Consider the following 27892-nt stretch of genomic DNA (forward strand, 5'->3'; position numbering starts at 1 on the left):
GGAGCGCAGCTGTTGAACTTACGCAATCTTTGCTCCTCCACAGCAGTTGCGCAGCCCCCGTCACGTACAGGTGAGGAAACACGTGATTTGTTGTTTATGACTATTTCCCAGAATGTATTTAATCATAATAAAGTTGGAAGATTGTATCTTGTGAAACTTGTTAAAACATCAAAAGTGAGGTAAAACTTATTTTTTGACATTGTATAACTTTGACTCACTGGTTGTAAAAACAACAGAACACCAAACTAATATTTAAAAAAGCCTTTATTAGTACATTCAGAACAAAATTGTATTTAAGTTCACTGACGTGCGAAATATGTCTGATGAATCCTTAAAAACATTTTTGTATTACTGCTTTAATATCTTCTAATAAGAAGAATTTCCATGTTCATATTAAAATCAAACAAATGAAAAAATATGCACAGTTTGAATATCTTATAGCAGATTTATACATTTCTGACAAATTAGATTATTATTTTGCAAGGATAATCAAACAGTTTTTTTTTCACTCTTGGATGCACTTTTAAGCAAAACATTTGTTAAACCTCTTGTTAATACATCACACACAGAAACAAATACTACAGTTTGACATAAACAATGACAGGTTGGAATAACCATGAATTTAAGGGTACATGTATACGACATGAAATAACTATGTATTTTTAGTTAATAGGCCACTTTTCGAAGACTGAATTATTTCTGGAACGTTGATGGGATGATGTAAAATAAAAATAAACCTCAACTACACAAAGGAAACAAGTCTCCTTATAGGCATCAACGTGGGGTCATCTGAGATCAAGCCAGCTGCTACCATTGGCATAATGGCTGTGAAGATCCTGTGCAAAGATAGAAAATATAGATATATTTTTGACCACAAATGGATAAAATTGAAATCATAAAGCCACCACAACGAAACAATTTTAATCAGTAATATAAATATGTGTTTGGAGTTTCCATGTTCTTTCTCCCTGTGCATGCGTGGGTTTTCTCCGGGTACTTAGGCTTCCTCCCACGGTCCAAAAACATGCTTTATAGATCATTTGGTTACGTAAAGTGTTCATAGGTGTGAATGTGTATGGGAGTTATTGTGTGCCCTGCAACAGACTGGCAACCTGTCCAGGACTTACCCTGCTTTCGCCCAACAGTAGCTGGGACAGGGTCCAGCACCCATGTGACCCCACAAGTGATATAGTGGGTTAAGAAGATGGATGGAATAAAAATATGCAACCTAATAACATTAATGCCATTTAGCACCGAGTACTAATGCATCTTTCAAAGTAAGCAACTTTTACGCCAATGGTTTCTTGAGTTTTGGCTTGTCGTAATGCCAATAAAAATCAACAGCATTCTTTTCAACCATGTCCAACGGGTCACTCAAGAAAAATCTACATCCAATTTAAAAAGAAACGTCCTTGTAGAAAACCTTAGCAGAAAACTCACTTATGGCCTTCTCTTGCCACACCAGTTAGGCAATGCTGTAAAAAGCTAAAATAAATTTAGCATCCATCCATCCATCCATCCATCTAACCACTTTCAAAGTTGCTGCATCTCTTTCAATGGGTGGCTGGGGCCAATCCAGCTACTGTTTGGTGAAAACGGGGTACATCCTGAACAGGTCGCCAATCTGTTGCGGGCCACCCAGTCATACTCACATGCACACCTAGGAGCAATTTACATACACTAATTGAGCAACAAAAGTGGCCACAAAAAATTGAACATGCATGGTAGCTGTTTCCTAGATTTGTTATTTTTGTATTAAGTGCAGAAAGATAATCTAATCATCTATTATAATACACAATAAAAAGCCAGGGTGTAATATTTATCACTAAAAGCTAAAAACAAAAACAAGCAATAGTTTATCTTCAACACCCTAATTTCAACCAAACTGTCCTGTACATCCCCGTTGACTGTGTTCTGGTCAGGTTATTCTTAAATGAAAGTTTCTGAATGGGATCTACAGAATATTTTTTTAATGTAGCAACAATACAAAAACAGAAAGAAACAGCAAAATAAGTTCCATACACATAAAACATGACATCTTCGCACATCAAAATTTACAGTAGAAAGTCTTCAGGAGGCACTGAGTTACTGTTTACAATAAAATAAAATTTGTATTTGAGACTTACCGGTATATAAATTACATTTAGTAAGTCAAAAATAAAAGCAGAAAGTGAAGGTTTGATAAAACATTTAGGTGTAGAAAGAACAGTATGAGTACTAGAAATGACTTACAAACGGCGTATTCCTGATTCAGGCGGATCCAGTGAAGCTGACTGAGATGGAGCAGATAAAGCAGCAACAGCAGAACTGTAGTCTTTCTCAAAGTCCTCACTAAAAAAATTGGGTGAATAATAGCAAAACATCAAAGAATGTAAACAGATGAACAGAAGTTTTTTGGGCCAAACTGTACCTTTTATAATATGCCAGCTCTTCTTGGAGCATAAAAACTTGTACTTTAAGTTCATTTCTCTCTTGTAGGACATCCTGCAGTTCCTGCAAGGTGAACTGGGGGTTTTCTGAGTCTTGTATGTCCAAGCTCTCTGTGGGTTTAGCATCATTACATCTCTGCAACAAAAACACAAAGTTCAGAAATGATCCTGCAAAGAATGGAAGCCTGGAAAAAAGGAAATACCACTATGAAAATAATGGTTTCTTATAAAATGACACTAGAATGTGGTCCAATATCTACATTTTCCAGCATGTTGTTTAAAGTCTCTTCAAAGTGAGTGATTTTGAATCATACTTTTACTTTTACACTACTTTTAAACAAATCCGTCTTAATGCCGTTTTTAATCCAGATGAGTGCAGCATGTTCTCAATTTGAGGAAGAGAAGAAATGGTAAAAAGCAAAAATTAAACTACACAACATTTTTGACAATTAAAGCAATGAAACACTTTCCTAGTCAAATTCAATTTCTATTGCTTTTATTTTAGTCTACTCCTCGCATCTCAGGTCTTCTCCAGATGCCACGTTTCACCTTCTTCCATGTATGTTCAATAGGATTTACATCCATATTAGCCACCAAGGCTTTTGAAATATTAAATCAAATGTTGTTGGTTTCCCATAATGTTTGTCCTGGTTCAATGGATTTGTTTTTTGTTTTTGTTTTAAACAATTTTGTTGAATAGCAATTCTAATTTAATATCTGATTTTCATTAGCTTCAATCATTTTTATAACTTTTTTTTCTTAGTTTCGACCGATAGCATTGACGACTTTTTTTAAATTAATAATCTAATAACAGCTGTTTTCAAATGTATCCGTTTCTCTAGCGATTTGACCCAGACAACCAAAAATACCATGTCAAGGATATGACATTTTATTACGTCCTCTGGGGGTGTCAGAGCTTTGTTTAAATGACCAGGTCGCAGAAAACAGCTAAAATGTGGTAGTTATGCTCAAACAATTACCAACAGACAGATTAAAGTAAAGATGAGACTAGAAAAAGAACACCTAGAGCTGTTCTAAATATAGTATTAAAAAAGTTCAGTAGATATTTTTATCAAGGCCCCTTTTTCTATTTCCAGATTGGAAGCGAAACAGAAATGAGCATGTATTGCAGTTCCTCAAAAGGCCACTAGAGGCTGATTCCAAAAGAGAGCAATTTCCTCCGTAAATTAAAGGATCCAAATTTTGAAAATATTATAGAAATATCATATAGAAAGGTGATGGCAAGGGCAAAAACAGGGGCAGGTAGTGATTGCAGGCCAATCAATGCCCCTCACAGCTTTAAATTAAACGTGACAAAAGGCAAAAACAGCTTTGGGATTTATGGAAAAAATATGTTTGGGAGACTGAACCCAGATGTTACCAGCAACTGTGTTGGCCCGTCATCTGCTGCAAGAAAAGGGCCCACATTGTCCCCTCCATTTGCTGACTTTGGCTGAAGAGAAAGACTCCTGTCACACTCAAGGCACTTTTCTATGAAGCTCAGATCCCCACTGCACTCCACCAACACTGACTTGGATCTGGTGTCGGCGTCAGAGAGTGGCATAGCTCTGGCCTAGACGTGAGACAAAATGAAAGACAGTTGAAGAACAAACTTTGACCTATTTATAACTTGCAGTGTGTTTGGTCTTCTCGCTTACGTTAGTCAGTGGTAGAGGTGGTGACAACATCTCAGACCTAGAGAGAGGAAATTCCTCCAAGTCAGTGAGTTTTCTCTGGGATTCTCTCTCTTGGAGCTCCTTTCTCAACTTTGTTATTTCCATGTGCAGAGCTGCACGCTCCTTCTGCTGTGCCTGAGCTGCAGCCTCCAGCTCAGTCTTTTGCTGAATCAGCGTCTTGCCCTTGGCTTCCATCACTCCCACCTTATGAAGGAGATCTTGGTTCATATTTATCAGCCGATGTTGCTGCATCTGAAGCTGTGATTGTGAGATAATTGATGACTTCAACAACTTCAGCTACCAAAAAAAAAACAATTTTGTAGACTATCTCACAAACTATGATGTACAGAATTTAGTCCTTACCGCTTCAATGTCCTCATTTCTTTGAGATAGCTGATGGTCTTTAGCCCGGATTTCATCTCTTTGTTTATCCACTAAATCTTGTAGCTTCTTCCTCATTTGATTCTCTCTGTCTGAACTTCCTGCTAGAGTAAAAGAGAATATGTTTCTGATTAAATAGTCTCCATCAATCAGCAGTCAGCATAGAATATTAGAGAAATAACTTTCAAAATCTCGTATAATTGAGAATTTAGACAACAATTCAAGAAGAATGCATTACTTAATTCCAAAACTGTTATAAGAAATAAGAAGATACATGAATCTTTTTGGGAATTATTTGGGGAATTGCAGCAAGGAATTGTGGTTTATGAAGGATATAAAAAAAATAAGTTGGCCAACTGGTAATCTAGGTTAAGGGGGGGGGGGGTATTAACCATTAGCCCTTCCAGTGAAACCTCTACATTTTGCTTTGTATCTTTCTTAATTTACCAGTATATAAACATATTTTACAAAAACAAGAAATGAAAAGACTTACTGGACCAAGAGCATTTTCTTTTGAGTGTACAAACATAAAGGGATGCGTGGTTTGTGTACATGCTCTGAAAGTAAGTGCAGCACCTTTGGTTTTACACAGGAACTATATTTTGGTCTGGTTTAAAAATAGTATCCTCCACAAGCTTCCTGTGTCTCCTCATGGTTTTTTCGAGTCATCTTACAGGCATACAGATTTAATAACATTGTTAAATCAAATTAAAGCGCACCCCTTATTCAAATCAGTATGTCCTTATGAACATGCAAAGACTGCATGTATTATTTATGATAAAATGTTTTAGAAAAAAGACATGTAATTTTTTTAAATAAACAATAAACATTTATTCAAAATAAAGCTAACAACTGATTATTTGATGAGTCTATAACATGCAAACTCCCTTTGTGAGCATTTACAAGATTAAAGTTGTAGAAATGTTGTATTCAATGGATTTTTTTTAAAGCATTACAGCATGTTACTGAGATTTGAAGGTAAACGTTCATGCATTGCATTTTAAAATTACGCTTCATCGTTTGAATTGAATTTTGGTGTTTGTCTCCCAGACCAATGCAGCAGTTATTTGTTTCCCTTTTTTATTTTTGAAAGTATGTGTTAAAGAATCTTTGCAGACAAATCTTGCAGTTGTACGACTACATTTCTGCCAATCTTTACCCAAAGTTCAAATATTTGACATTCATTTTGTTGCACACTGTAAGGTGTTCATGCAGAAAATGTAGCTCTGTAATCTGACAACACACTTTAACTTTTGGCCTCAATTTACTCCAGCAGCTGCTTGCCTGATACCATTTCTTCTGACAAGCTTGGTGCATTTCAAAATAAATCTTATGCTGCACCAGTGACCTAGATGGAATTGCATTCAAGCCGCAGGTGGCAAAGAGACATTGCTGCAGCGGGCAACCCACCGTCTGGATTCTGTGGGTCTTGCTCACAGATGGGGGACTCTTTGAGAGACAGGCTCACCAACAACCTCTTGTCAGCCTGCAGCTGAGTGATTTGAGAAAGCAGGTCCTGTACTTCTCCCCTCCATACATCTTCCACTTGCTCTATCTCCTGCACACACGAGATGCATCAGAGATGAATAATATGGTGAGATATCAGTAAAAAGAAATTAAAAACAAACATTTATCGAACGACTATAGTTGGAAATTCTGGAAACGACGTTTAAGCAAAGCAGTCAAATGTAACTCGATTTTCTATTGGTGTACATTTTTAAAGAAGTTTTCACAGCAGTTTTAGTTTATTTTCTTAATTTAACTGATCAATAACAGCCAGCTACAAAAAAATATAGAGAAAAGAGCCACAACACATGGCCTTTTTGACCCAGGTAGAGGCCACAAACCAAACGCAGCCGGCTGCTGACCTTCTGGTGCCTCCTCTCCTGCTCGTATCTGTCGCTGCGCTCTCGCTGCAGCCTGTCCACCTCCCTTCGCAGCTCCTCGGCTTCCTGCCCGGGGGCTCCTCGGTTCACCAACGCCTCCAGCAGCTCCAGCACCCGAACCACGCGGGGAACCACCCCGACCAGACACTCGCACCCAAACCTGTCTATGACCCGCTCAAACTCCTGCCCGAGAACCGCCGCTATGTCGTAGACATCCATGACGGTCAGCTCGGCCGCTGGTCTCTCTAACGCTGACATGACGAAGGTCTCTGTCCGACTCCGTGCCGTGTTTTTTCACAACACCTCGAATAATAAACATGTCTCGGCTAACCTCTGGAAAGAAAAAAAAACACTAACTTTTGCTTTACATGGTTTTATTTGACACGACTGTCACGTGGCAAACTTGTTGGAGTTTGTTGATAGTGAATCTAACGTCCGTCACCGGTTGCCTTCTCAGACGGCTCGTTCAAATCCCTACAGAAACTCAAAAATGTAGAATGGTTGGAAACAGCACCGTGGGTCAAAAGCTTAACCCCCTGCGTATGAAGAGGAGATACAATAAGTGACCATTGGTGTTGATCGTATCTTATCCAACCGATCCAATCAACATGTTAACACATGAAATAAGCAATTTTAAATGCTTTTGGTTGTTATATATATATATTTTTTTTACTAAACAACAACACAGAGGAAATACTGTTAGTAGAATCACAAGAGTAATCGAAGCCGTTTTGCTAAGATAGGGAAACCTACAACTGGTATTCCAGGTGCTGCTTTTATAAAAAAAAAAAAAAAAAAAGGGTTCATTTTTCCAACCGTCTTTGAAGGTAACATTTCCCACACTCCTGCTAGAGTTCTACTGCGCATGCTTTAAAATGTGGCAAATCAAATCACCTTCCAAGTTAGGTCAAGTAGTTTATATATCCATCTTTTGCTTTGTTTGGTCATTTTTTTATATGCGTCAGTGCTAATTGCCAATGTTTTATACACTTATGAGTAGTTTTACAAGAACTGTCATTATTTCAAGTACAAACCTATTTTTTGAATAAACCCTATGAACTAATACAGTATACAATTTTTCTAAATAAAGATCTAAATTGTGATCCATTAATTAAGAATTTTAACATTTAAGAGTGATTGTCCAATGTGTCCCAGGCAGAAATGAGAAAAAATAAATAAATAAAAAAAACATTTATGCTTTTTGCCAATATAACATGAAACTAATAGGAATCCTGAAAAATTTAAAGATAGATAAATTATTTTTAATTTTATAATACATTGCTGTGTATGACTGGTTTTTACTATACTTACTTTTGTCCCTGAGCCAGATTGTGGAGATTCAACTCCTCTTAACATTGAAATAAATGTTGATCCTTTAGTTATTTTTTGGACAAATTACACAAAATCCTTTATTTATACCATGTGTTTCATGTATATGTAAGGTATACAAGTATTTTTCAAAAAAGGACTCCTGTCCTGAGGGTCACTGTCATTTCCATCACACACTGCAAAACTAAACTTTATAGATTTTTATCAATGGTTGTAGAGTAACAATCACAGCAGCTGTCAGGTGACAGAGTACAAAGCAGGAGAGTAAAGGTGGCTCCATGGCAGGGGGGTCAAACAAGAAAAAAATAAAGGTTAATACTTGCTAAACAAAGAGTAGGCTTGTTGGTCAGCATTTTCAAACGGCTCATATTTCCTCAAAATATACAAATAATGTAAAAAAAAAATACATGCTACATACAAATTTGTCATCTAAGCAATGGGAATGCACTGTATTTAAAAGCTTTAAAATAAAAAAAACTGAAAAATTGGGCACAGCTGTCTGAAATGTCATTGTTTTGTTTTTATTTTGATTGGGTTATGTTAGTAATTTAATTTGAAAAACCTGTCTTGCAGTGTGATGGACATGACATACAATACTTTTTAGTTACAACCACTTTCAGAAAAGGTTTCAGTATCTTAATCAAGTACTTCAGAATATTTCTGTAAATGTGTTTAATTTTCCTAATTTTTTTCCAGACAAGATGTGACTGTAGTTGGAGACTGACTCATATGAACAATTAAATAAAACACAAAGCTCATGTGAAATCAGACATTTATTGTTTGACATGAAGAATCCTTTACAAGGTTAAACCACCAATATCTTACTAAAATATATTAATTGATCTGAATGTATAAAGACATTTCATTGAAAAGAAAGAATCAAACATAAAAAGATGCATTTTAAGACACAGTAAGAAAGGCTCCCAGAGGCAGAGGACTTTGGGACCATCGTGTTATTTATTAATCTAGCCCTGCATCTGCATACAGAACCAAAACATTCAGAAATTTCAGAATATCCAACACTTGTGCTCAAGCTATAGGTCCGATTTCCAGTTTCTCTGCATGTAAATGGACATCCAATGGAAGTAGTGTGACTTGCACTCTATTATACAAGATGTACATCTGTACAGATCTTATTTGATACATCAGTAAAGTATATTTGAAGGCCTCTAAGACATTATTCATACTGTTGAGGAAAAAAAAGAACTATGTTGCACAGGAAGGTAAAGCTAGAGGTATGTCAAACATTTGCAGCACACTACCCACCACATTATAAATAACAATACAGCAGAGTGTACATTAAAACTGGTGCAATAACATTCAAAGCAGTCTATAGGACGGGAAAAGTTCTCATAAATAAGATTTAAAAGGAACAAACAAAAACCTTTTGGTCTTAAAGTGTGATATGCTGTCAGTTTGACATTTTAAACTTTACATTTAAAAGAAAAATATGGGAGGAGGCATACAAAAGTACAACTATTAATCAAAGAAACAGAGAAATTATAGAGAAGAATAAAAATTTCTTTTATTCCTTTTCATCATTAAAAAAAGGTTACCATCTTATATGTGTTTTTTTAGTATTAAAAGAAAAAAAAAGACAGGATATCCGTCATAGGCATCAAGGGTCCAAATAGGCATCTTGTCCATTTTGGCAATTAAAAGAAAAAGCTCAAATAAAACTTTAAACTGCAGGGTGACGGAGGATTGTCAATTACTATACTTAAGGGAAAAGCACAAAACGTGACCCAACCCCTTCATATCCCAGCCATCCTGTGGTGAGGTCCTTCTCTTTCTCCTCAGGCATTTATTTAAACTGAAATGTGAAGGACAGCGAAAAATGTTAAATGTAAATAGCTTTTTCAGTTTCAGTCAACCTTCAAAAGCCTTACCACAACTCTGGGGCCAACGTTGGGTTTCTGGGACAGTGGAGGTTTCTTCATTAGTGCAGGCTTAGAGGGCTTTGGTGACATGGTAACCGGGTTGTTCAGTGGAGTAACAGGGTTGACCAGTGATGAAAGCTCACCGTTCCCTTCAGAAACCTGCTCCATTGGTACTCCAGCCAGGTCATAGTGTTTCTTTCTCAGCTCACCCAAACGCTGGCGTTCATTCTCCAACAGTGTTTCCAACTCAAGCAACTTCACCTGAAAAGAGAAATAAAACAAGGTTATTCTCTACAGCCTACATGATAAATTACTATTTTATGGTAAAATGTCAAATAAAACAGGTAAAATGTAATAAAACCGGTTAAAAGTGTTGCAAATGTTCAGAGTTATTGAGTTATTACTTTATATTATATTTTGACAGAGTTTTGATAAGTGTCTAGTTGCTTACAATAATAAACATACCTGTGACTCCATTTCTTCTTTTTTTAACTTAATAAGGGACATCCCAGAAAAGTCCATGGGATCTGCTCATTTGAGACACAAAAACATTAGCCGTACATGAATCAAATATTTTTTGTGACAATCTTAGATTGAAATCAACCAGCCCTTGCCTTTGTCCTCCAGGTGCTCTCGACCAGACTTTGTTGAGGCCACCAGATTAGCCGCCATCTCGTTGACATGGCGAGAGGCTTGCTGAAGAACCGGCAGCTTCTGACTGTGGCGATCAGCTTTAACCTGTGTGCATAAAAAAAGGGGGTTAAGTAAAAGACTAAAATAAAGAAATTTCAAACTTGTTCACCACGAGATTATGTTAAAACTGTTAAGCAATGTTTTCCCAAACTGCACTTCTTACCTTTGAAGCAGCTACAAGCTGTGCGGTGCTCGCAGCAATCTCATGAGAACAGACAATCAGCTCCTCGTATTTGCCTGTGTGCAGCACCACCTTGTCTGCAGACTCTCTGCAGGAGAGCAAGATGTAACACTTCACTTCAGTTCTTGAAAATACTTGATAGTCATTTTAATCAAAAGCTCTTTAACATCAGTTAGTTTTTTAATGTTTAAGAATAATCACAGGACGTATTTGAGTCCAAGATTAAAATGAAACATACACCATCTCTGTAGCTCCCCATCCCACAGCCTTGGCAGCAGATATGAGTCCTTCAGTCCAACGAGAGTTTCTTGCATAAAACTCCTTAATGGTAGCTGCACCCTGGAGAGAAAAATAAAAAAAACTAAAAATAGTTGTAGTTGGAAAGGAGAACAGAGAACCCCAAATTGCTTTAGAAATAAAAAGCATGTTGTTTTTGAATCCACAGATTCAGTGACTCACCTTCCCGCTCTCCACAATCTCCTTTTGTAAATCCGTGGATGCTTTGACCAGCATGCGAATAGCCTGAAGTCAATTGATGGTAAAAGGGACCAATTAAAAGTTGACATCCCACATGTGTTCACTGGGATTATGATGAAGTTACACAAGAGTGTGAGATAAACTGAGATACAAAGTAAAGAAGCAACAACCAAAAGGAAACGTACCTTCATTAAACCAGTGCAATTATTCAGAATTCTGTAATAAAGTGACAAAGAAGTTTTATTTTTGACGTGTATACATTTCTTTTTCTAAAAAAGTGAAAAACAACAATTGCTTATAAATACTATCACAAACTGGCGTTAAGGTGTTTAAAATGCCATAAGAAAACAAACCTTTCGTTGACTTCCAGTTTAACTCCAGATGTGTCTTTTTGTGCCTGTTTCATCATTTCCTGAATTCAAAGAATTTAAACAATAAGCTTTCTAATTTAAACTCTGCATGAAAGTGTGTTTGTATACTGTTCAAGGCGTTACCACATTTTTAGGTGCAGTACGATACAGATTACTTACATCAATCCTCCGCACTGCCTCCTCAATAGCTGCTGATGTTGCCGCCATTTCCTTATCAACCAGGTCCCCCAGCTCCTCCTGACGTATATCCATTCCTTTAGGCCGCAGGTCCTGAAGTGAGAAAAAACTGCTATGGTAACTAAAAAATACCACTTACCGGTACTAGTCAGTAAAGACATCCAATGAAAGTCAAACCCATCTGTAACATGAGAACCTAATTCTAAAATTGAGTATAAATGACTTGATTTGAATTCCTAGCTCTGTTGGCTTTTGTTACCATGAAAATGTAAGACTTTCTTCTGTGAGGAGGCCTTAAATAGGGTTTTTCGTCTGGTGTGAATTGATAAAATAAAGAGCTCTCCACTGCTTCCTAAATAAAGGCCATTTGTTTGTACCACATGAGAAAAAGGATGCCATTACATGTCCACCCACCCAAAATTTACGACTCTTGTGAAAAACTCTGAAATCAAAATGAGGCAAAAATGGTCAAACAGATCTCTACAATCCCTACATGCAATGAAGCTTTAGTTTCATTCGATGGAGACTGGAAGCATTTTGCTGTGCGGCCCAGAATATCTGTGACTGTAGTTGATATTTGGCCCCAGATTCATTCGTTTTAGTTTAAACAAGCAAAGTTCAGCTCCTTTTTATTTTGGAATAAATTTATACTGTACACAAAGGGGCTGCAGATAATGCCAAGAACAGTCATGCTTAAACCTAAACAAAGGGGAGGAAAAAAAAAATCAGAGAACTCCCTCACCTGGCCTAACTTGAGGATCTTTTGTACAACTACACGAATAGAGGCAGGATCTGCTCTCTGGAGAGAAGCTTTGGACTTCAGGTCCTTCAGGAACTGCAAACTCTGTGTGGCACAGCCTCTACAGTTTGCCGTCAGTACTGCAAAGGGTTGAAGAGCAGAAATAAACAAGAGTGGTACTTCTGAAACTGCAGAATAGGATAAAAGAATTCAATAAAATGAAGGGAATCAGCAAACATGATTTTCTTTTCTCCTTAGAATTTAATTGAAAAAGAAAATCTACAATATCTTATAAAACATCACAACTGAAATTAACCTCCAAGAGATGCAGTAACAACTTTTTAGAGTCTAAATTGTTAAAAAAATACATAAATATTTTGGTTTTAAAATGCTACTTTAACATATCCAAGAGATTGTGTTGAAAATGTCGGCCGTTAGTAGTAAAGGTATGACCAAATATTTCCAAGCAATTGTTCCTTACGATCTGCTTGGTCAGTTGGAGCCTGGTGAGCAGTGGCACTGCCGTTAACAATGGTTTCTGCAGCCAAGTGGGAGAACTGGGTCAGAGACCTCAGCAGGCCTCCAGCATCTACAAAAACATTGGGGCTTTTTAGAAAACCAACCACAGACTGAACACACAGACACTCATCTACAGTTTAGTTCCATTATCATAAGCACTGTGACATGCAGCACCAACAGCGACTTCGAAAAAATGTTATTCATCTGGATAATGTGGACCTAAGGACAGCCTGTTTCATGACGATAGATCAATCAAATCAGAAGCTCACCCGCCATGTTCCTTAGATAATCTGCATGGCCTTTTTTCATTTTGTCAATGGAGCCAAGCGTAGCTTCTGCCCGATTTATGAGGTAATCTGTGTTTGGAGGAAAATCAAAGGATTAAAAGAAAGCCCAGCTCAAGGCTCTTTCAAAGAAACATAATTGTAATCAACTAGAAAGTAAAAAAAAAAAAAAAATCTTTTTTTTTTTTTTTTTTTTTTATAAAGCTTTGACTAACTTGGGGAAAAACAACAACAACAAAAACAGTAGAGGCCTGACCTGGAGAGCTGGTGCAACGTATGTGGAGTGGATCATCCAGTTTGGTGACAGCATCTTGAATGATGTTCTCAGCTTCTGTTATAGTTCCTTGCAGCAGAGCAAACTGCTCATCCAAAAGCTTCTGCTTCATCTTCTCCTCCTGACTTGCCTATATTCCAGCAAAAAGAAAAGAAAAGAAAAAAAGAAACACACTTAAGATAAAGTATTGCGTTTTTCCGCACATGTATGACTGAATACTTATGACAGGATCATTATTAAACAGTAAAAAAAAGATGCATTGAAGAGGTTTATAGTCAACCATGCTTAAGCACACCTAATAATAAAATGTCTGTGTGCTGCATCTATACATTATCAGCTAAATTTGATCACGTACAAAAAAAGTCAAAAAGTTGCTCCAAAAAATCTAAAGTTTTGTTTTGTATGAAGTTAGCTCCATTAGGTTTATGTTTGTAGAGATGAGAAACATAAGAAACAATGCTACCTAAAGAAAACCAACTCCATTAAAAAAACATTCAGAATATTATGATTATGTACCCCAAAATTATTCATTGTTAAAAGTGAAGGTTAGAACTATGCAAGGCCTCATAATGTCAAAGAGTTTTGAATTGAAGGTATCTAAAACTGACAAAAAATGATAAAGCGGAAGTCATTTAATTTTAGGAAAATTCTACCACTGATTCAAATATATAAATACCTTATCAAAGGGTTTCTGCACACACTGCTCTTGGTATATCAAAATTTCTGTTTTAGATTGGGATTTTATAGAATTACCATGAAGAGGTGAATTTAAAAAATGCCAGAGTGGAGACACACAAGCCCTCAGCTCTGCTGAGCTGGGCTCCACTGTCCTGACTGACCTTCTCCTTCAGTTTTCCCTGCAGCTCCACCAGCTCCCTGCTGCTCTTCTCTCGCTCCAGCTGAAGTGAGGACTGCTGCACCTGCGCCGTTTGCCGCAGAGTCGACAGCTCTGCCTCCTTCTCACTCACAGATCGCATCAAACGCTCTTTCTCTGCCTGCAGAGCTGTCATTGAACTGGTTATCTGGTCCGATGTCTGGTGGAGAAACACATAGGAATAGGAAGTGAAGCCAGAACAAGCAGATGGCCTCAAGTGTCACAGGAAACATTCATCCGGAAAAAAAAGCCTGTCGCCTCACAGAGCAGAGCTGGTGATAGCAGGATGCTATTTAAAAATGAGCATGCAAGATTTTTTTTTAAATTTTTTTATAAAGATGAGCTCTTACCTTCTGAGTGTTTTGCAGTGTCGCCTTCATCCGTGTAACCTCAGTCATCTTCTCTTCCAGATCTCTTTTCACTTTCTCCATCTCAAACTTCTGCTCTTCCAGCTATACAAAATCAACACTGGTCATTCCAATCTTTCCTATAGATGACTATCCATACTCCAAAGCTAATCAAGACCAACCTTCAATTCAGATTCCTGTCTAATCCGCTCGATCTCAAAGGACAGCTGGTGTTTGGTCCTCTCCACTTCCTCCTGGGTCTGCTGAGTTGCTGACAGCATCTTCACAGTGTCTGCGCTCTGTCAGCACAGACACACATTTGGGTTTACAGCACACAGCCAGGTGCTGACATGTGAGGAGAACAAACATCTCTGGGTGGATGTACCTTTCGGAGCAGCTCGGCATGGCTGGACACCAGTTCTGTGTGCTTCTCCTTTAACTTGTTGTACCGCTGCTCAGTGGCCTGTGCCCTTTCTTCAAACAAGAGGGACGAGAGTTCTCACTTGCAGTTCTTTCTGAACTAGGGCTCTCAAGCGAATGACTTACTTTCTGCCTCGATGTAGGAGACCTGCACGCTCTCGTGCTCTATGTTACGGCGGAGGGTCGTCTCCAGCTCCATGCGCAGCTGTTCGTTTTCCACGAGGGCGCGTTGTTTCTGCACACGCTGCTCTTCCAGCTCTGCCTCCAAACTGTTGATCTGGGATTTAAGCTGGGTGACGTATCTCTGGGCCTTCAACGAAAGTATGTTTTGTCATTTATTTTTAATCTAAAGCTTTTAGAAAAATACACAGGCAGTAAAAAGGAAGTAATGACAAAAAATAAATAAGATCAAGGCAGTTTTTGGACTCCAGTCATTTCCCGGTTAGAGCCAACTTGCAACATTTTACACGTGAGGAGCAGCATTTGGATCAGCCCAACAAATAACTCGGATTCCTTCACACCTAGATAACGCCCTGTGAGTTACCACAGCCTAATCTGAGGCTGAAATTCAAGCTTCAGGTAACTCAAAAGCCTTTACCTCTGTCTTGACCTTCTCCAACTCTGTTTTCAGGAAGTCCAGCTCAGTCTTCAGAGTATCAATCTGGAGATCCCTGCCAGAGGAAAAGACCAATTGTTGTGGTGAATTGACACAAACAAACTCTACACAACAAATCATTTTAATTATTAGAGGGGAAAAAAAAAAAGACTGGCTGACCTGTCATCAAAGCCTCCATTGGGAGGTCCAAATGTCTGATCGAATATGTCCACCTGTACAATATAAGCAGACTTTTAATGCAAAGTAATTTTCTATACTGTATCGCTAAAACAGAATTGAATATACCTGTGGCTGTGCCTGGGTGATGGGAGCTGGAGAATCGCTGACGTCGATGAGCGGCTCTGGGTCATCGTCATCATCGTCTTGCTGCTCTGTGTCTTCATCAGCAGGGATGACGACCACAGGCTTCACATGCTTGGCCAGTGCAGCTGCATGAAGGAAATTAGGAGGCGACTGCAAAAAAGACAAACTTAAGTCATGTTGCTAACATCAATACAGCCAGTAAGTAATTTGTCAGATTAAGACAAACTTTGTTAAGTCAAATCAGATTAAACTACATCCGTTTACCAGTATTTTAAATAATAAAATTTCTACAATATGAATGCAAAAGAAGCAGTGTTAGGTTCATAAATCGCACAAAAAGAGTACAGCATCTCAAAGCATCTGACTCAGCAAAACAGGAAGAACCCCTTTTTTTTCCTCCAAACTCTTACGTCAGGCAGCTTGGGAATTTGGATCAGCCTCTTGAAATAAATCATGTCTCTGGTTTTATTGAAAAAGCTCTTGAGGCTGTGTGAGAAAGGAGAAAAGGGGAAAATTTACTCCAACATTCAACTTATAATAATGTAAACAAAACTGCATGTTTTCAGGCTGAAATTACTTATTTTTTACCAATGAATGGCTTTCTTGTGACATGACACACAAGATATATGACTATTAGTTTCATTGGCAATTACAAAAACATCTTCACCCTTTACTGTGTTGCCGTTTATTCAATTATTTAAATCAAAGAAGTCGTTGCAGTTCAGACAAGTGCAATGTAACATGCTGATACACTCCTCTTCCTCTGGTACAGACAAAAAATAGGGAACAAAAGAGACATTTTTTGGCATTTACTGCACTCACCTGCGAAACTGCTCATGGAAACGGTCACGGTGTCCTTGTAAAGTGTCAGCAGGGAGACCTGAAATGGTCCCAAATAATTCCATTAGGTAAAACACGTGCAATCTCTTTTGTGGCATTTTCACCACTCCTCCAGACACTTTTGTGACCAACAGTCAGCCTTACAGGCATGCAGCTTGAAAAGCAGCTTGACGTTGAAGTGGTAAAGTTGGCTGCAGTCCTGGATAACCTGGATGAGAGGAGCCAGGCGACACTGGCCCGATGTGAGACTGGAAACGGCAATGGATGTGTTCAGCTGTCGGATAACTGGGAGACAAATCAGACATAAGGGGTGAATATTCTGTCACTTCACTAAAAATGACCTATAGATGTGTTTACATTGTGAGGAAGCTATCCATTTAGATATGTGAAGTCCTCACTGAAAACTGTATAATCTTACCGCAACTCTACTTAGTACGTATCGAGTACTAGTAAAAGGATCTGACAATGAAAGCCATCACTTAAAATTCTTGGCAACAGGCAAACACAGTTTAAAAACTTTGATTTTGATAGCTTCAAACTGTGGGTCATTCACGACACAGTTGGTATATTTGTTTATGCTTCCATGTCCCTGTGCCTCCTCCCTGCACGCTTGGGAGGAACACACCCCTGACCGCCAAACTACAGGAAATAACTTTAATGTTCTCTAATTGCAATAATTTCCTCATGGGTAAATTAAAAAGAAAAACTGGAAAAGAAGAATTTAACAAGTTTACACAGTTCAGTTTCAAACACAACCCTCTTAGCCGTTGCTTCTTTAGACCTTTGTGAGCATTAAAAGAGAATGTCAGCCAGCTGCAGCCCTCCTCTCCTGCAGCTCAGGTTTCTCCTACTTTAAAAACAAGATAGAGAGGAGGTGGGAGGAGCTTTGTTTTCACCTGTGTCTGCCAGCCGCAGCTCTGCATCCATGTAATCAAACACCTGCACGGTAAGCTGGAACCTGCAGGAGAGAAGTTGAGCCGTTCATCAATTAGAAAGGAGGCCTCACTCAAGAGTGGTGCTGCAAAAAGCTCTTGTACAGCCAATGAGCCTGCAGGACTAAAGATAACTGGATGGTATGGACCTTCGACAAAGGGGAAAGTTTTGAAACTCACACATCACTGATGTCTGTTCCTGCAGTGCGCTCCAGAACTTCATCTGTGACTTCTAGGTTTGGTGGGATCTTTGGATGCTGCATACAGGCAGAACTTATGAGAAATAAAGCCCCTCCACATTCAGAGTTTATTTGTCAGGACTTAATTATTTTGATTACAAAAAGTAAATGTTCTTACCTTTACATGAAACTCTAGTTTTGTGCAAAGCAGCTTGGTATACAGAGCCACCAGCTGTCCATATCTGTCATGGAGTTGACTCTGAAAAATGAAAGGATTTTTATTATATACATTCTAAAATATTTAGAAATAAAATTAATAAGCGGAAACTCACCCAGTGTTTTCCAACGTCAATTAAAGAGCCATGATGTCTCGTGCAGTCTTGTAGGACCTTCGAATATGACAGCAAAAATTAACATCTTTGTATTCTTACCAGAAAAAAGAAGTGATGCTTTGTGTCTTACATTGCGATGTCCATCTCGCAGGACTTTGTGCATCACATGGCAGAACTTCCAGCAAAGGATGGAGTTGTCATTGAGGGGAAATCCCAGGGCATAAGACCAGAAGGTGTGGGCTCCTTTCTCCCTGTGTGTCCCAAGGATGATTCCTGTTGGAGTTAAGGAAGCAAAAACTACCGCAGGAGAGAGGGTTGCTAGGTAAAGACTGACTGGAAATTTAATTCTCAGCATATTATTACCAAGTCTCCTTTATTTTATGGATATTAAACAATTTATTTAGTCAAAAAGACCAGATTCTCTATAAGGGCTACATCTGAAAGGGTAATCGACTTAACACTAAATCAATTTAAATTTCAAAGCTGCAAAAGAGTTTCTGTAACTCAACCCACATATCATTAAAACATGACACTTTTCAGAAAAAGACACTGTCCTGATGAATTCAAACTATTTAAAATATCTAATCTCAGACATCATAAAAGCTGGAACTTTCCATCACACAACCACCTTCAGTACTTTTTTTAGTCATGGTCTCACTGAGCAGCTTCATACAAGAAAAGAAAGCAAACAAAGAGGTCCTGAACTTCAATTTAGCTTCCTACAAGATGTTTTTCGTGACTGAAGCTCTCGACAAATGTTTTCATTCAAGTATGAAAAATATTTCCCTCATTAAATAAAAAAAACATTTTTAAAGAAAAAAAAAAGATTTATCAGTCTTGTATAGAATAATTATCAACACTTGCCAAAAAATCAAAACTGAATCACTTGTTGACATGATAGCCACGTCGTTATGCCTCCTATACACTCCAAGGATTGGCTCTCTTGGGGTCTGAGTTAACACGCAGATAAGCAGCATCGCTGCTTCTAAGAAACATATTCTATAGTCCCTATTGTCCAAAATTACATTGTTTTTTTATTTATTTGTTCTAAACCAGACAGTACAATAAGGTTTTTCAAAGCATTGGCCACAGCAGTGACTTCCATTGTCTACTATCCAAATGTAGTAATGAGGGGGGAAAAAAAGAAATTCAAAGTAAAGCTTTTCACATTTCTGTAAAGGATACGTCGTGCGTGTTTTTCCTTCACAGGCATTTCTGTGCTGTTGATGGCTTTGCCCATGCTGCTGAGCTGGGAAAAAAAAGCATTAGATAAATGTATTTCCTCTGCAAGCATGACCTCCTTAGCTTTAAAATGCACATAATTTTATTAAATTAATCAGATAAAACAATGTTTCATTCAAAGAATCACATTACTTTTGTGTTTTAGGCTGTTCAAAAATTATGACATCAAAACCAGTTACGATTGCCGTGAAAAAAGACAAAAGTAGCTCAGGTCAGATGAGTTAAAAAAAAACAAGCCAGCAGTGTCTGACTATCATCTCAAAGCATCAAACAGGTGGTTTTGTGACCTGTCTAACAGGTAAAACAGGCGTCACTGAAAAAGATCTTCAAGACAGCGATAGAAACGGCGTTTTTCCTGTTTTAACCAGTGGTGTGATGGTCTCCAGCAGCACTAAATCTAAAAGGTTTGGTAAATGATGGTGGATTAAGTATTCTGTAGATTTGCTTAAATCATTTCTTTAAAAAAAAAAACAAAAAAAAAAACAATACAACCCACAAATGTATTTGACTGTATTTCTTGAATGTGAGGGCTTTAAGACAATATTTTTTTGTGTGATGTGGCAGATAATGTTGGTTTAAACCACATAATTTAACCTGTTTAAAGAAAATGATGGCAAACAATGTGACGTAAGGATACACACAGTCTATAAATGGGATTTAGACAAAATTAGGACATGTGATTAAGGACATAAAATATAAAAAGATACAAACACAATAAAACCATCTTCCCTCTACAGTTCAAACTGAGCTGCTGCTTTTAGGTCAGACTGCAGGATTCTTTTTGTCAAAATAAACCATCCAAAACTCCTCATTTGGGGAAATGTTCAAGAATGTGTGGCATTGCAGCATCTTCCTTGCATTTGGTCAGGTTGCTGGTCCGTGCACACAGAACATACATGATCACGAGAAGAAACACAGAGAGGCTACTGTGGCTGGTCAGGTTCATGCCGAGGCTGGATGCTTCGGCTAATGGGAGTTTAAAAAAAAAAAAAAAAAAAAAAAAAAAGCCTCGGTTTACACAGGGCAAGTGTGGGGGCGAGTGGGGAAGTCTGTGACAATGAGGGGCTTGTTGTGAGGCGAAGGCCGACAGTTGGGAGAGATGGTTTGTTGGATGGGGTGGGATTCGCCCTGGCACACAAAGTCTGGCACAGAGGCCTCAACAGATGGCTCTGCAGGGAGACTCATAGTACATTCAGAAGGGTTGTCGGTCAGGAAGCAGTGTGAGGCGACAGAAAGGAAAGGAAAATGAAATGCACGAGGCAAGTCTATTGTGTCATCACAACGAAAACCAGTTTTTGTAGATAGGTGTAAGGTCAGTCACTGACAGACTGTGGGACACTATCCTCTTTACATTCAACACATAAGGGCAAACTGTGGGCACAGGCCATAGAATCAGACTAGCCACCTATTAAATGGTAACTGATAGGGACTTAAAATTTCCATCTTCTTTTATTGTAATTGTTCATTCAATCATCTTCTTTCATTTGTTCCCTTTCAGGGTCACGGGGCTGCCGGAGCCTATCCCGGCCACTTATGGGCGAAGGTAGAGTACACCCTGAACAGGTCCCCAGTCTGTCGCACACACCCATTCACGCTCACATTCACACCTATGGACAATTTAGAGTTGCCAATTAACCTATGAAGCATGTTTTTGGAAGGTGGGAGGAAGAGAACCCTCGCATGCTCAGGGAGAACATGCAACTCCACACAGAAAGGCCCCCCATTGATGTTCTGTTTCAGGTCCCCCAGTTGGGACTTGAACCAGGGGCCTTCTTGCTGTGAGGCAAGAGCGCTAACCACTGCGCCACCGTGCAGCCCTTTTGTAATTGTATTCAACCAAAAATTATTTGCCTATTAAAATAACATGGAGAATATCTGTTATTAATAAATATCTAAAGAGCAGCATATTTGTTTTCATGAGGCTAACATTACTCAACTGTAATTACCTCCCTACAAACGCGAGGACACTCCTTATTTTCATCATGAATCACGTCATCCCCACAAACGGCTCGCCTTCCTACATACCTTTCCCCCCCATTTCCTCAACAAAAACCGAGATGAAACGTATATTTTGCCCAACAGATTGGTCGCAGAGCTGCAGGCATAACCAACACACTAGATATCAATCGACTCCGTCCTGCTCCTGTTTCTAACATTAAATCCTCCTCTGACAGCAGAGAGGAGAAATGAGAGGAAGGGACAGCCTGGACTAATCCCGGGCCAGCTCCGAGGTCTCCTGCTAGCTAGCTGTACTGTACTGAGGCTTGTATTTGACTCTGTAAGCGGCTTTATTACGAGGGGTTCCCACTTACCGTTTCATCTCTGTTTTTCAGCGACGCCATCCATCAGTTTGCTTTAAAGGAGTGTACGATTAATGAAGTCCGAGCCTTTGCATACCTCCTCACTGGACATAATGCTCTGGGATAAAAGCACTTTCCTGCAGCCTGTTATCAGCTTAATACAACAGAGTGCTGCAGAGGATCTGCAGATAAGGTCATAGGCAGACTCCAGCCCAGCAACACACCTATCAGCTCAAGTTAGAGGGGCAGCTGAAGCAACAAACAGATCAGTAATCCTGACTTCAACTATTTGATGGCATTCTTAAATTGTACTCTAAAGTTCTAGCGTCTGTCCACAGTTTCTTTATGAACTCCGTAGCTGAGTAAACGTCTGTCGCAGAACAGAACCTCTCCCAATACAAACAAAAAACCTGACAGCCCCACATAGAACAACGCTGCTCTTCTGCTATCTGCTCAGGCCTTTGAACAGAAGGGACAATGAACTCGGCGCTGTGACACACGCAAAGACAACATAATCAAACATCCTCTGCCAGCCCACAAAACCAGTGGGATGCGTCTGATATTTGGCAAAGCCTCAGTTTAAATTAAGCTGCCAGTCAACCCTGCATGTAAAATCTGCCCAATTGCAAAAGGGACTCAGCTAAATACTAACATCTATTTTCTAACGTGTATGTTCTGATCAGATTAGAACACAACTGGACAATTTGAATGCAGTGTCAGTTGTAGTTAGTTGAATTAGTTAGTTGTATTAAAACTGAATGAACTATTAAAAGCAATTGAATAATATTCTGTGGGAAATGACCTAAGTTATAACACTAATATTTTTTAAATTATCCAATGCATACTTTGTTAATTTATGTTACAAATACAGCTTCTCTTTAGCAGACGGGGTTTTCAGGGAAAACTGAACTGGTATCGGGATTAACACATGATATTCATGCAAACCAGTGAACACACATTTACACTGCTGCAGATTATAGTGGCTACGTTTTTAAATGCAGTCTCGTGAGTTGATGAATGCTAAAATCTTTGCACAAAAGAAAAATAATTCCAAAGAAAAATGGGCAAGTGCAGAATGTGTAAAAACCCAAAACCGTTTAGCCTCCCATCCCCCTTCACGGGTTCTCAGAGAACAGCAGCTAGGGTAAGCAAACAGTACAGCACAGCAGCAGACTTTTCACCTTGGCACAGAGGTTGACATCAAGCACAGAGAGTGAAGAGAAAGTGAGGAGCAGGAGGGATTTTAGTCAGTTGGAGGGCTGAACAAGCAAGATTCTGAGACAGGTGACCCTTCCAGTGCAGTATAACTTCTGAAAACCATTATCCTCTTCCATTTTTACAGTCTAATGCAGGGGTGTCAAACTCATTTTCACCACATCAGCATAGTGGTTGTCCTCAAAGGGCCAGATATAACGTATACATGTAACAAAATGTAATGAAAAATAAACGTAACTACTCCTCAATGTTAAATAACTCATTTTTTATTATAACTTTTTAAAGTGACAAATACAGTTGCATAGAAAACACATGTTTGCTTGTTACTTTAGCATAAGTCCTTTTAAATTTGATTCTGTCAGGTTAGGTTATATGGACAGTTTAAGTCCTAATGTAAAGCTGCCCAATCTGATATTTCAAGTCCAATTCCCCCTAGATATGAATAAATACACACCAATTTTAATTCTTTATTTTGAGATATTAAAACGTTTATGCTCTTGCGGGCCACAACAAATGACAGGGAGGGCCACATTTGGCCCGCGGGCCTCGAGTTTGACACATGTGCTCTAATGGAAGCATTTTTACAGTCAGCTCTAGGTTTTCCACTCCATTGAAATGTCCCTTGACAATAGATTTGTCCTGGTTTACCAACATTTGCATGTTGCCAGTGAAATAAAATAACTCTGCAGGCTCACCTTTAAAAGAGCACAACGTTTATGTCTGCCCATTTGGAAAAAGCTGTTAGTTTAATCCCATCAAACAAAGACATCAACAAACACGGCAATATTGTTACACAAAACAAGTGAAACCAGAGGAGGACGGAGGATAGACAGAAAATAAGACTTTATATAACTATGATCATAATTAAAACCTCCATGTTTGTTTAAGAAACTATGTCTTGTTTGTGATATTTGCATCAAATTACACCAAAAAAATCCATTTGATGTAATTTGCTGGTCACTAATATAAGCTATTAAAATGATCTAGCCTCTTTGGAATGATCTGGTTTACTGTGATTTGAAAGAAAGAACTGGAATCCTACATTCAATTGTAATCATTAAAGCTCTGTTAGATATTTTTAGGTTTTTTTCCATATCACCTTGAGACAACCTCTATGAACTCGTGCTTTATAAACCAACCGAATTTCATTAAATATGTTACATTCAGAGCAGCATATGGGGATAACAAACCAAATGCCATTTCCCCCTCGAGCAAACAGACGAGTTCAGTGACCACTCCTAAAACAGTGCCTTCCAGTCATACAAACATGAACCACTTTTGACATCATAAACCTTCCGCTTAATCAGTAAGAAGAGCTTACGCTGCTCGACGCTTAACTCAGTATATGAGTAACATCTACTGAATTAGCGTTAACCGTTTCACAATTATACATTACCGTCACATTATTAGTTTCAGACCGACATCAGGAAAAGTTATTAATAGATCACATACTGAAAAAATGATGCATCACCAATCAACTAAACCTAGTTTAGACCATCCTATTCACTCCCAGATCTATATTAATATTTAGAATGAGGTTGTGGTGGAAAAATGATTCAGTGCCCTCTGCATGCAAATCTATTGAGTCCCATCCAACATTCATTTAACAAATGGTGCCATCAACCAATTGGAACCTGATGCAGTTTCATATGAATATTTTAAAAATGACAAAGAATAAAAACGCTGTGTCATGGTACAAAAACACCAAAAAAAGGACTGGCTTGACTTAGCCACGTCAAGCCAGATATGAAATTCTAAAAATGGTACTGCTCCTCCAAAATGTAGATGTTCCTGTCACACAAATTTAAGTCCAAAATTTAAGACCTTTTCTGAGTTCTAAACCTTCGAAATCTCAAATAAATTACCGGTATATATTTTTTTAAAGCAATTTACAAGTTAATATAAAACTAGCGTATCATGGGAAATTGAGGAAATGGGATGGCAAAACACCCTGTATTCCTTGTATTGCACTGCTAAAGGTAAAAAAGATAAGATTTCATGAGTTGAAAAATTAGGGTAGAAATAGAGGACATAAACTACAAAATACTACAAACCCCACCCCAAAAAAATTCAAGTATAATAATTAATATTTTTAATCAGGTGTCAAGTCTTTTTTGCATTCAGGCTTTTGTATTGCAAGGAAAAATAGCAATTTTTTGGTAAAATATGCTGTTTTTGTTAGAATTTGAGTACTTTATTTTGAATAAACCTTTTTTTTTTTACAAACTGGCATCTTTATTTATTCTTGCATGCCATTTTATTTTCAAAATGTTACCAAATTTTGTGTCTTATTGTCAATCTTGTTTAAATTTGACATTTTTATTTTTTTGGTAAAGGCACATTAAATAGCTCAAGTGGTGGAAGATTCACTAAAATTCAGTAGAGCTTATACGGTCACTTTTGTCCTATTAATTTGATAATTTTTCTAGTTTCTTTTTCTTTATTCTAATGGATTTTATGCTAACTATTAATATTCCCCTATAACTATTTAGAAGCACGTTGAGATTTGATCGGAGAAAGGTGCTGTATAAATACATTTTAATGTCTTACTTTACAACTTTAAAACTTTAATACATTACATTTAATTTTTTAAGTTCAAGTTTTTTTAAAGGTTTTTAACAAGCATCACATAAATGCAATGTAGTCTAACAGGAACAGAATTTGATTATTTTTAAGGGGTTTAAAAAATATACATAAATGGACATACTACATAGAGTTCTCTATATTCAATCAATTGGTAAGAACTGGATTTCAAAATAAAACTAATCTGGAAACAACCGTTTTACTCCTCAGGTTTAAGCTTCAGATTTTTAGTCAGATTATAGAAAGCATTTAAACAATCCTGCAAAAAAAAGTATTGGCATAAATGTATTTAGTATAAATGGTAAAGTATTGCAACCAATCATTGATTAAGTGAGGATTGAAAGGCTCCATATTCAGGAGATGCAAAAGTAGTTAAAGCTTTTACTTTTTTAAGAATGAAGTCATTAAAAGAGAAAGAGGAGCATGTTTTGTGTGTGTGTGTGTGTGTGGGCGCGCGCGCGTGTGTTAGGGAGGTGGTGAAACAAGAACGACTGGAAAAACTTGAGGAATGAAAGACGTGACAGGACAAAAATCTTCCAGTTAAAGTTACAGTGCTAGTGTTTGAAGATTAACGCAGAACATTTTTGGCACCATTTGAACCCCGTACATTCTACCTTTATTGATAACTACTAATGTAACACCAGTGGCAAAAAATAGAAGTCCTCCGTGATCATCATCTCCATCAGCTGTGTTTGAAATGTACCTGCTGTTTCTCGAAATGATCCCTCTCTGCCCCGAGGTTGGCCTCAGTCCGCCTGGTTTTCCCTCGTGTGGTGGACCGGTTCATCCTTTAATCTTTACAAAAAGCGCTTTACGAGAAAGAAAGAATATCCTCTCCTCCAGAGACACACTCGCACAAAAAATATATATATATGTAAATAAAAACGCGCGTCGGAGAGCGTTAACTGCAGTTTGTGGCGTGTCTCCGTGAGAACATCATCAAGCTATGTCTTCATTAGTGCTGATGCACCGCGGCTGAAGGAGGAAAGGAAGCGAGCCTCTGCTCGGCGTTACGTGGATGGATCCTCCCCCAAAGGTGGAGGAAATCAACGTCGCCCTCGTCTTAATGTCAGCTGCAGCAAACAACCTCCCACACGACTCGTCTTTTGCTACATCCTAGTTGTGATTCAAATCCCCCCTCCGTGGGTTTGCTTTGCTATTGCGGCAAAAGAGGTTGTTTTTGCAGCTAAACGTTTTCATCCCCCAAAATGAATCAGAATATAAAAAAACAATGTACCAATAAAACGGATAAGCTGGACCACTTATTTATTTAAATTTAAAGTGTAGTTTTGATGAGTCCTTGAAACCTGAAGCTAGACAAATAAAAAGGAATAAATATTTTGATTTATAAAACGATATTTAGCTGTTTTGGATTGTGTCAAGTTTGTAATATAGCTGTGGTCTGATTTGAGTTGCCAGGTTTGACCCCTAGTTTGGATGACAAGCAGATTGCTGCCCCTGTGGGTTAGGAAATGTTTCATTAAAATGTTGTCAGATGTCTGTGTATTTTTTAACAAAAAGATGAGGGGATTTTTTTTGCGTAAGGAAGCAAAGACTGAACAGATTTTAATCTCTTTTTTTGTTTTAAAAAGTTATTTTACAGCACTATGCAACTGCCATTAATTTGAAACAATCAATGGATATTTAGATTGAATGTAAACAAACGGTTATAATAAGGGTTTTACTCCTTGAATAAAATCAGCCTTTTAAAAAAGTTAAAGAACTTGGTTTTTCCCTTAAAATTGATATTGGGGGGGTTGATGGAAACCCCAAAGATAAAGAACAGTTTTCATCTAGAACTGATTCTTGCTTTACTTAGTCAAGTGTGATTAAAATACTAGGATGTCGTTTAAACTTAGTATTACCTGAACCAGTAAAAGTGAAATTGTTTTTAGCAACTCAAGTTGTTTTTCTAGGTTTTTAACAAATCTCATGATGTTCATGTTTTTTGTATTTGTAGCCTATCATGCTGTCTTTTCTAAAGTATTAGCTGTTTCTTGATTCTAGATGTGCACAATCACATCAGTTTTAAATACTCTATTCATTCAGATAAACTTGAGCAAGTCAGATTTCACCTCAACTTCACATTCAAGGCTATGAGACGAACACTTTACATTTGGTTCACGTGTCAAATGTCTTTAAGGGTGCATAACTGGAATAACTTGTCTGGTGTGTTGGGTGGAGTAGCAACCATGTTTTTGTCTTTGTTCCCAGGTATGTTGGTCAGGAAACACGAGCACTGATGGGACAACAGGACGCAGACACAAAAGGATGTATTTTCAGTCCTCCAGGCTGAACTGGCTGTTTCACATTTTTTGAAGCCATCTCAGATCTGCATGCACATTGATTGCAGAAGTGATTAATCTGAGGAGGCACAGCCCCCAGAATAAAGTGCAGAGGGGTAAGCTGGACA

The 27892-nt window shown here is 38.1% G+C and overlaps 2 protein-coding genes and 1 long non-coding RNA gene across 5 annotated transcripts; 1 reads left to right on the top strand and 2 right to left on the bottom strand.

Moving 5' to 3' along the window:
* Window positions 1-246: 246 nt before the first annotated feature.
* Window positions 247-7218, bottom strand: LOC101172417 (RILP-like protein 1). Of its 2 annotated transcripts, none has more exons than XM_078953031.1 (8): window positions 6355-7218; window positions 5897-6044; window positions 4469-4587; window positions 4088-4363; window positions 3811-4002; window positions 2411-2565; window positions 2233-2331; window positions 247-836 (listed from the first exon to the last, which is right to left on the bottom strand). In XM_078953031.1, exons 1-8 carry the CDS (start codon window positions 6628-6630, stop codon window positions 743-745), a joined length of 1359 nt encoding a protein of 452 aa, XP_078809157.1. In that variant the 5' UTR covers window positions 6631-7218; the 3' UTR covers window positions 247-742. The 2 variants fall into 2 exon arrangements, with proteins under 2 accessions (XP_078809157.1, XP_078809156.1); XM_078953030.1 differs by having other exon boundaries at window positions 4469-4590; window positions 6355-7212.
* A 1238-nt stretch (window positions 7219-8456) lies between these two features.
* On the bottom strand, window positions 8457-26608 carry hip1rb (huntingtin interacting protein 1 related b). Of its 2 annotated transcripts, none has more exons than XM_078953020.1 (32): window positions 26183-26608; window positions 19325-19388; window positions 18270-18412; window positions 18140-18196; window positions 17986-18066; window positions 17809-17885; window positions 17593-17654; window positions 16841-16981; window positions 16679-16736; window positions 16267-16342; window positions 15839-16006; window positions 15713-15765; window positions 15536-15608; window positions 15064-15247; window positions 14903-14991; window positions 14700-14816; window positions 14521-14622; window positions 14136-14330; window positions 13279-13426; window positions 13008-13094; window positions 12701-12808; window positions 12223-12359; window positions 11463-11573; window positions 11286-11344; window positions 11118-11148; window positions 10915-10977; window positions 10694-10794; window positions 10438-10543; window positions 10196-10319; window positions 10047-10108; window positions 9591-9842; window positions 8457-9514 (listed from the first exon to the last, which is right to left on the bottom strand). In XM_078953020.1, exons 1-32 carry the CDS (start codon window positions 26264-26266, stop codon window positions 9506-9508), a joined length of 3222 nt encoding a protein of 1073 aa, XP_078809146.1. In that variant the 5' UTR covers window positions 26267-26608; the 3' UTR covers window positions 8457-9505. The 2 variants fall into 2 exon arrangements, with proteins under 2 accessions (XP_078809146.1, XP_078809147.1); XM_078953021.1 differs by lacking the exon at window positions 26183-26608 and adding an exon at window positions 21694-21842.
* Window positions 18330-27825, top strand: LOC144994592 (uncharacterized). The gene is made up of 3 exons (XR_013658162.1): window positions 18330-18461; window positions 20880-20924; window positions 27694-27825. It is a non-coding gene; the product is annotated as an uncharacterized LOC144994592 (long non-coding RNA).
* Window positions 27826-27892: the final 67 nt, after the last annotated feature.

The sequence above is a fragment of the Oryzias latipes genome, chromosome 9, assembly GCF_053564925.1.
Source record: "Oryzias latipes strain Hd-rR chromosome 9, Olatipes_Hd-rR_3.1".
In the NCBI taxonomy this organism is placed as follows: domain Eukaryota; kingdom Metazoa; phylum Chordata; class Actinopteri; order Beloniformes; family Adrianichthyidae; genus Oryzias; species Oryzias latipes.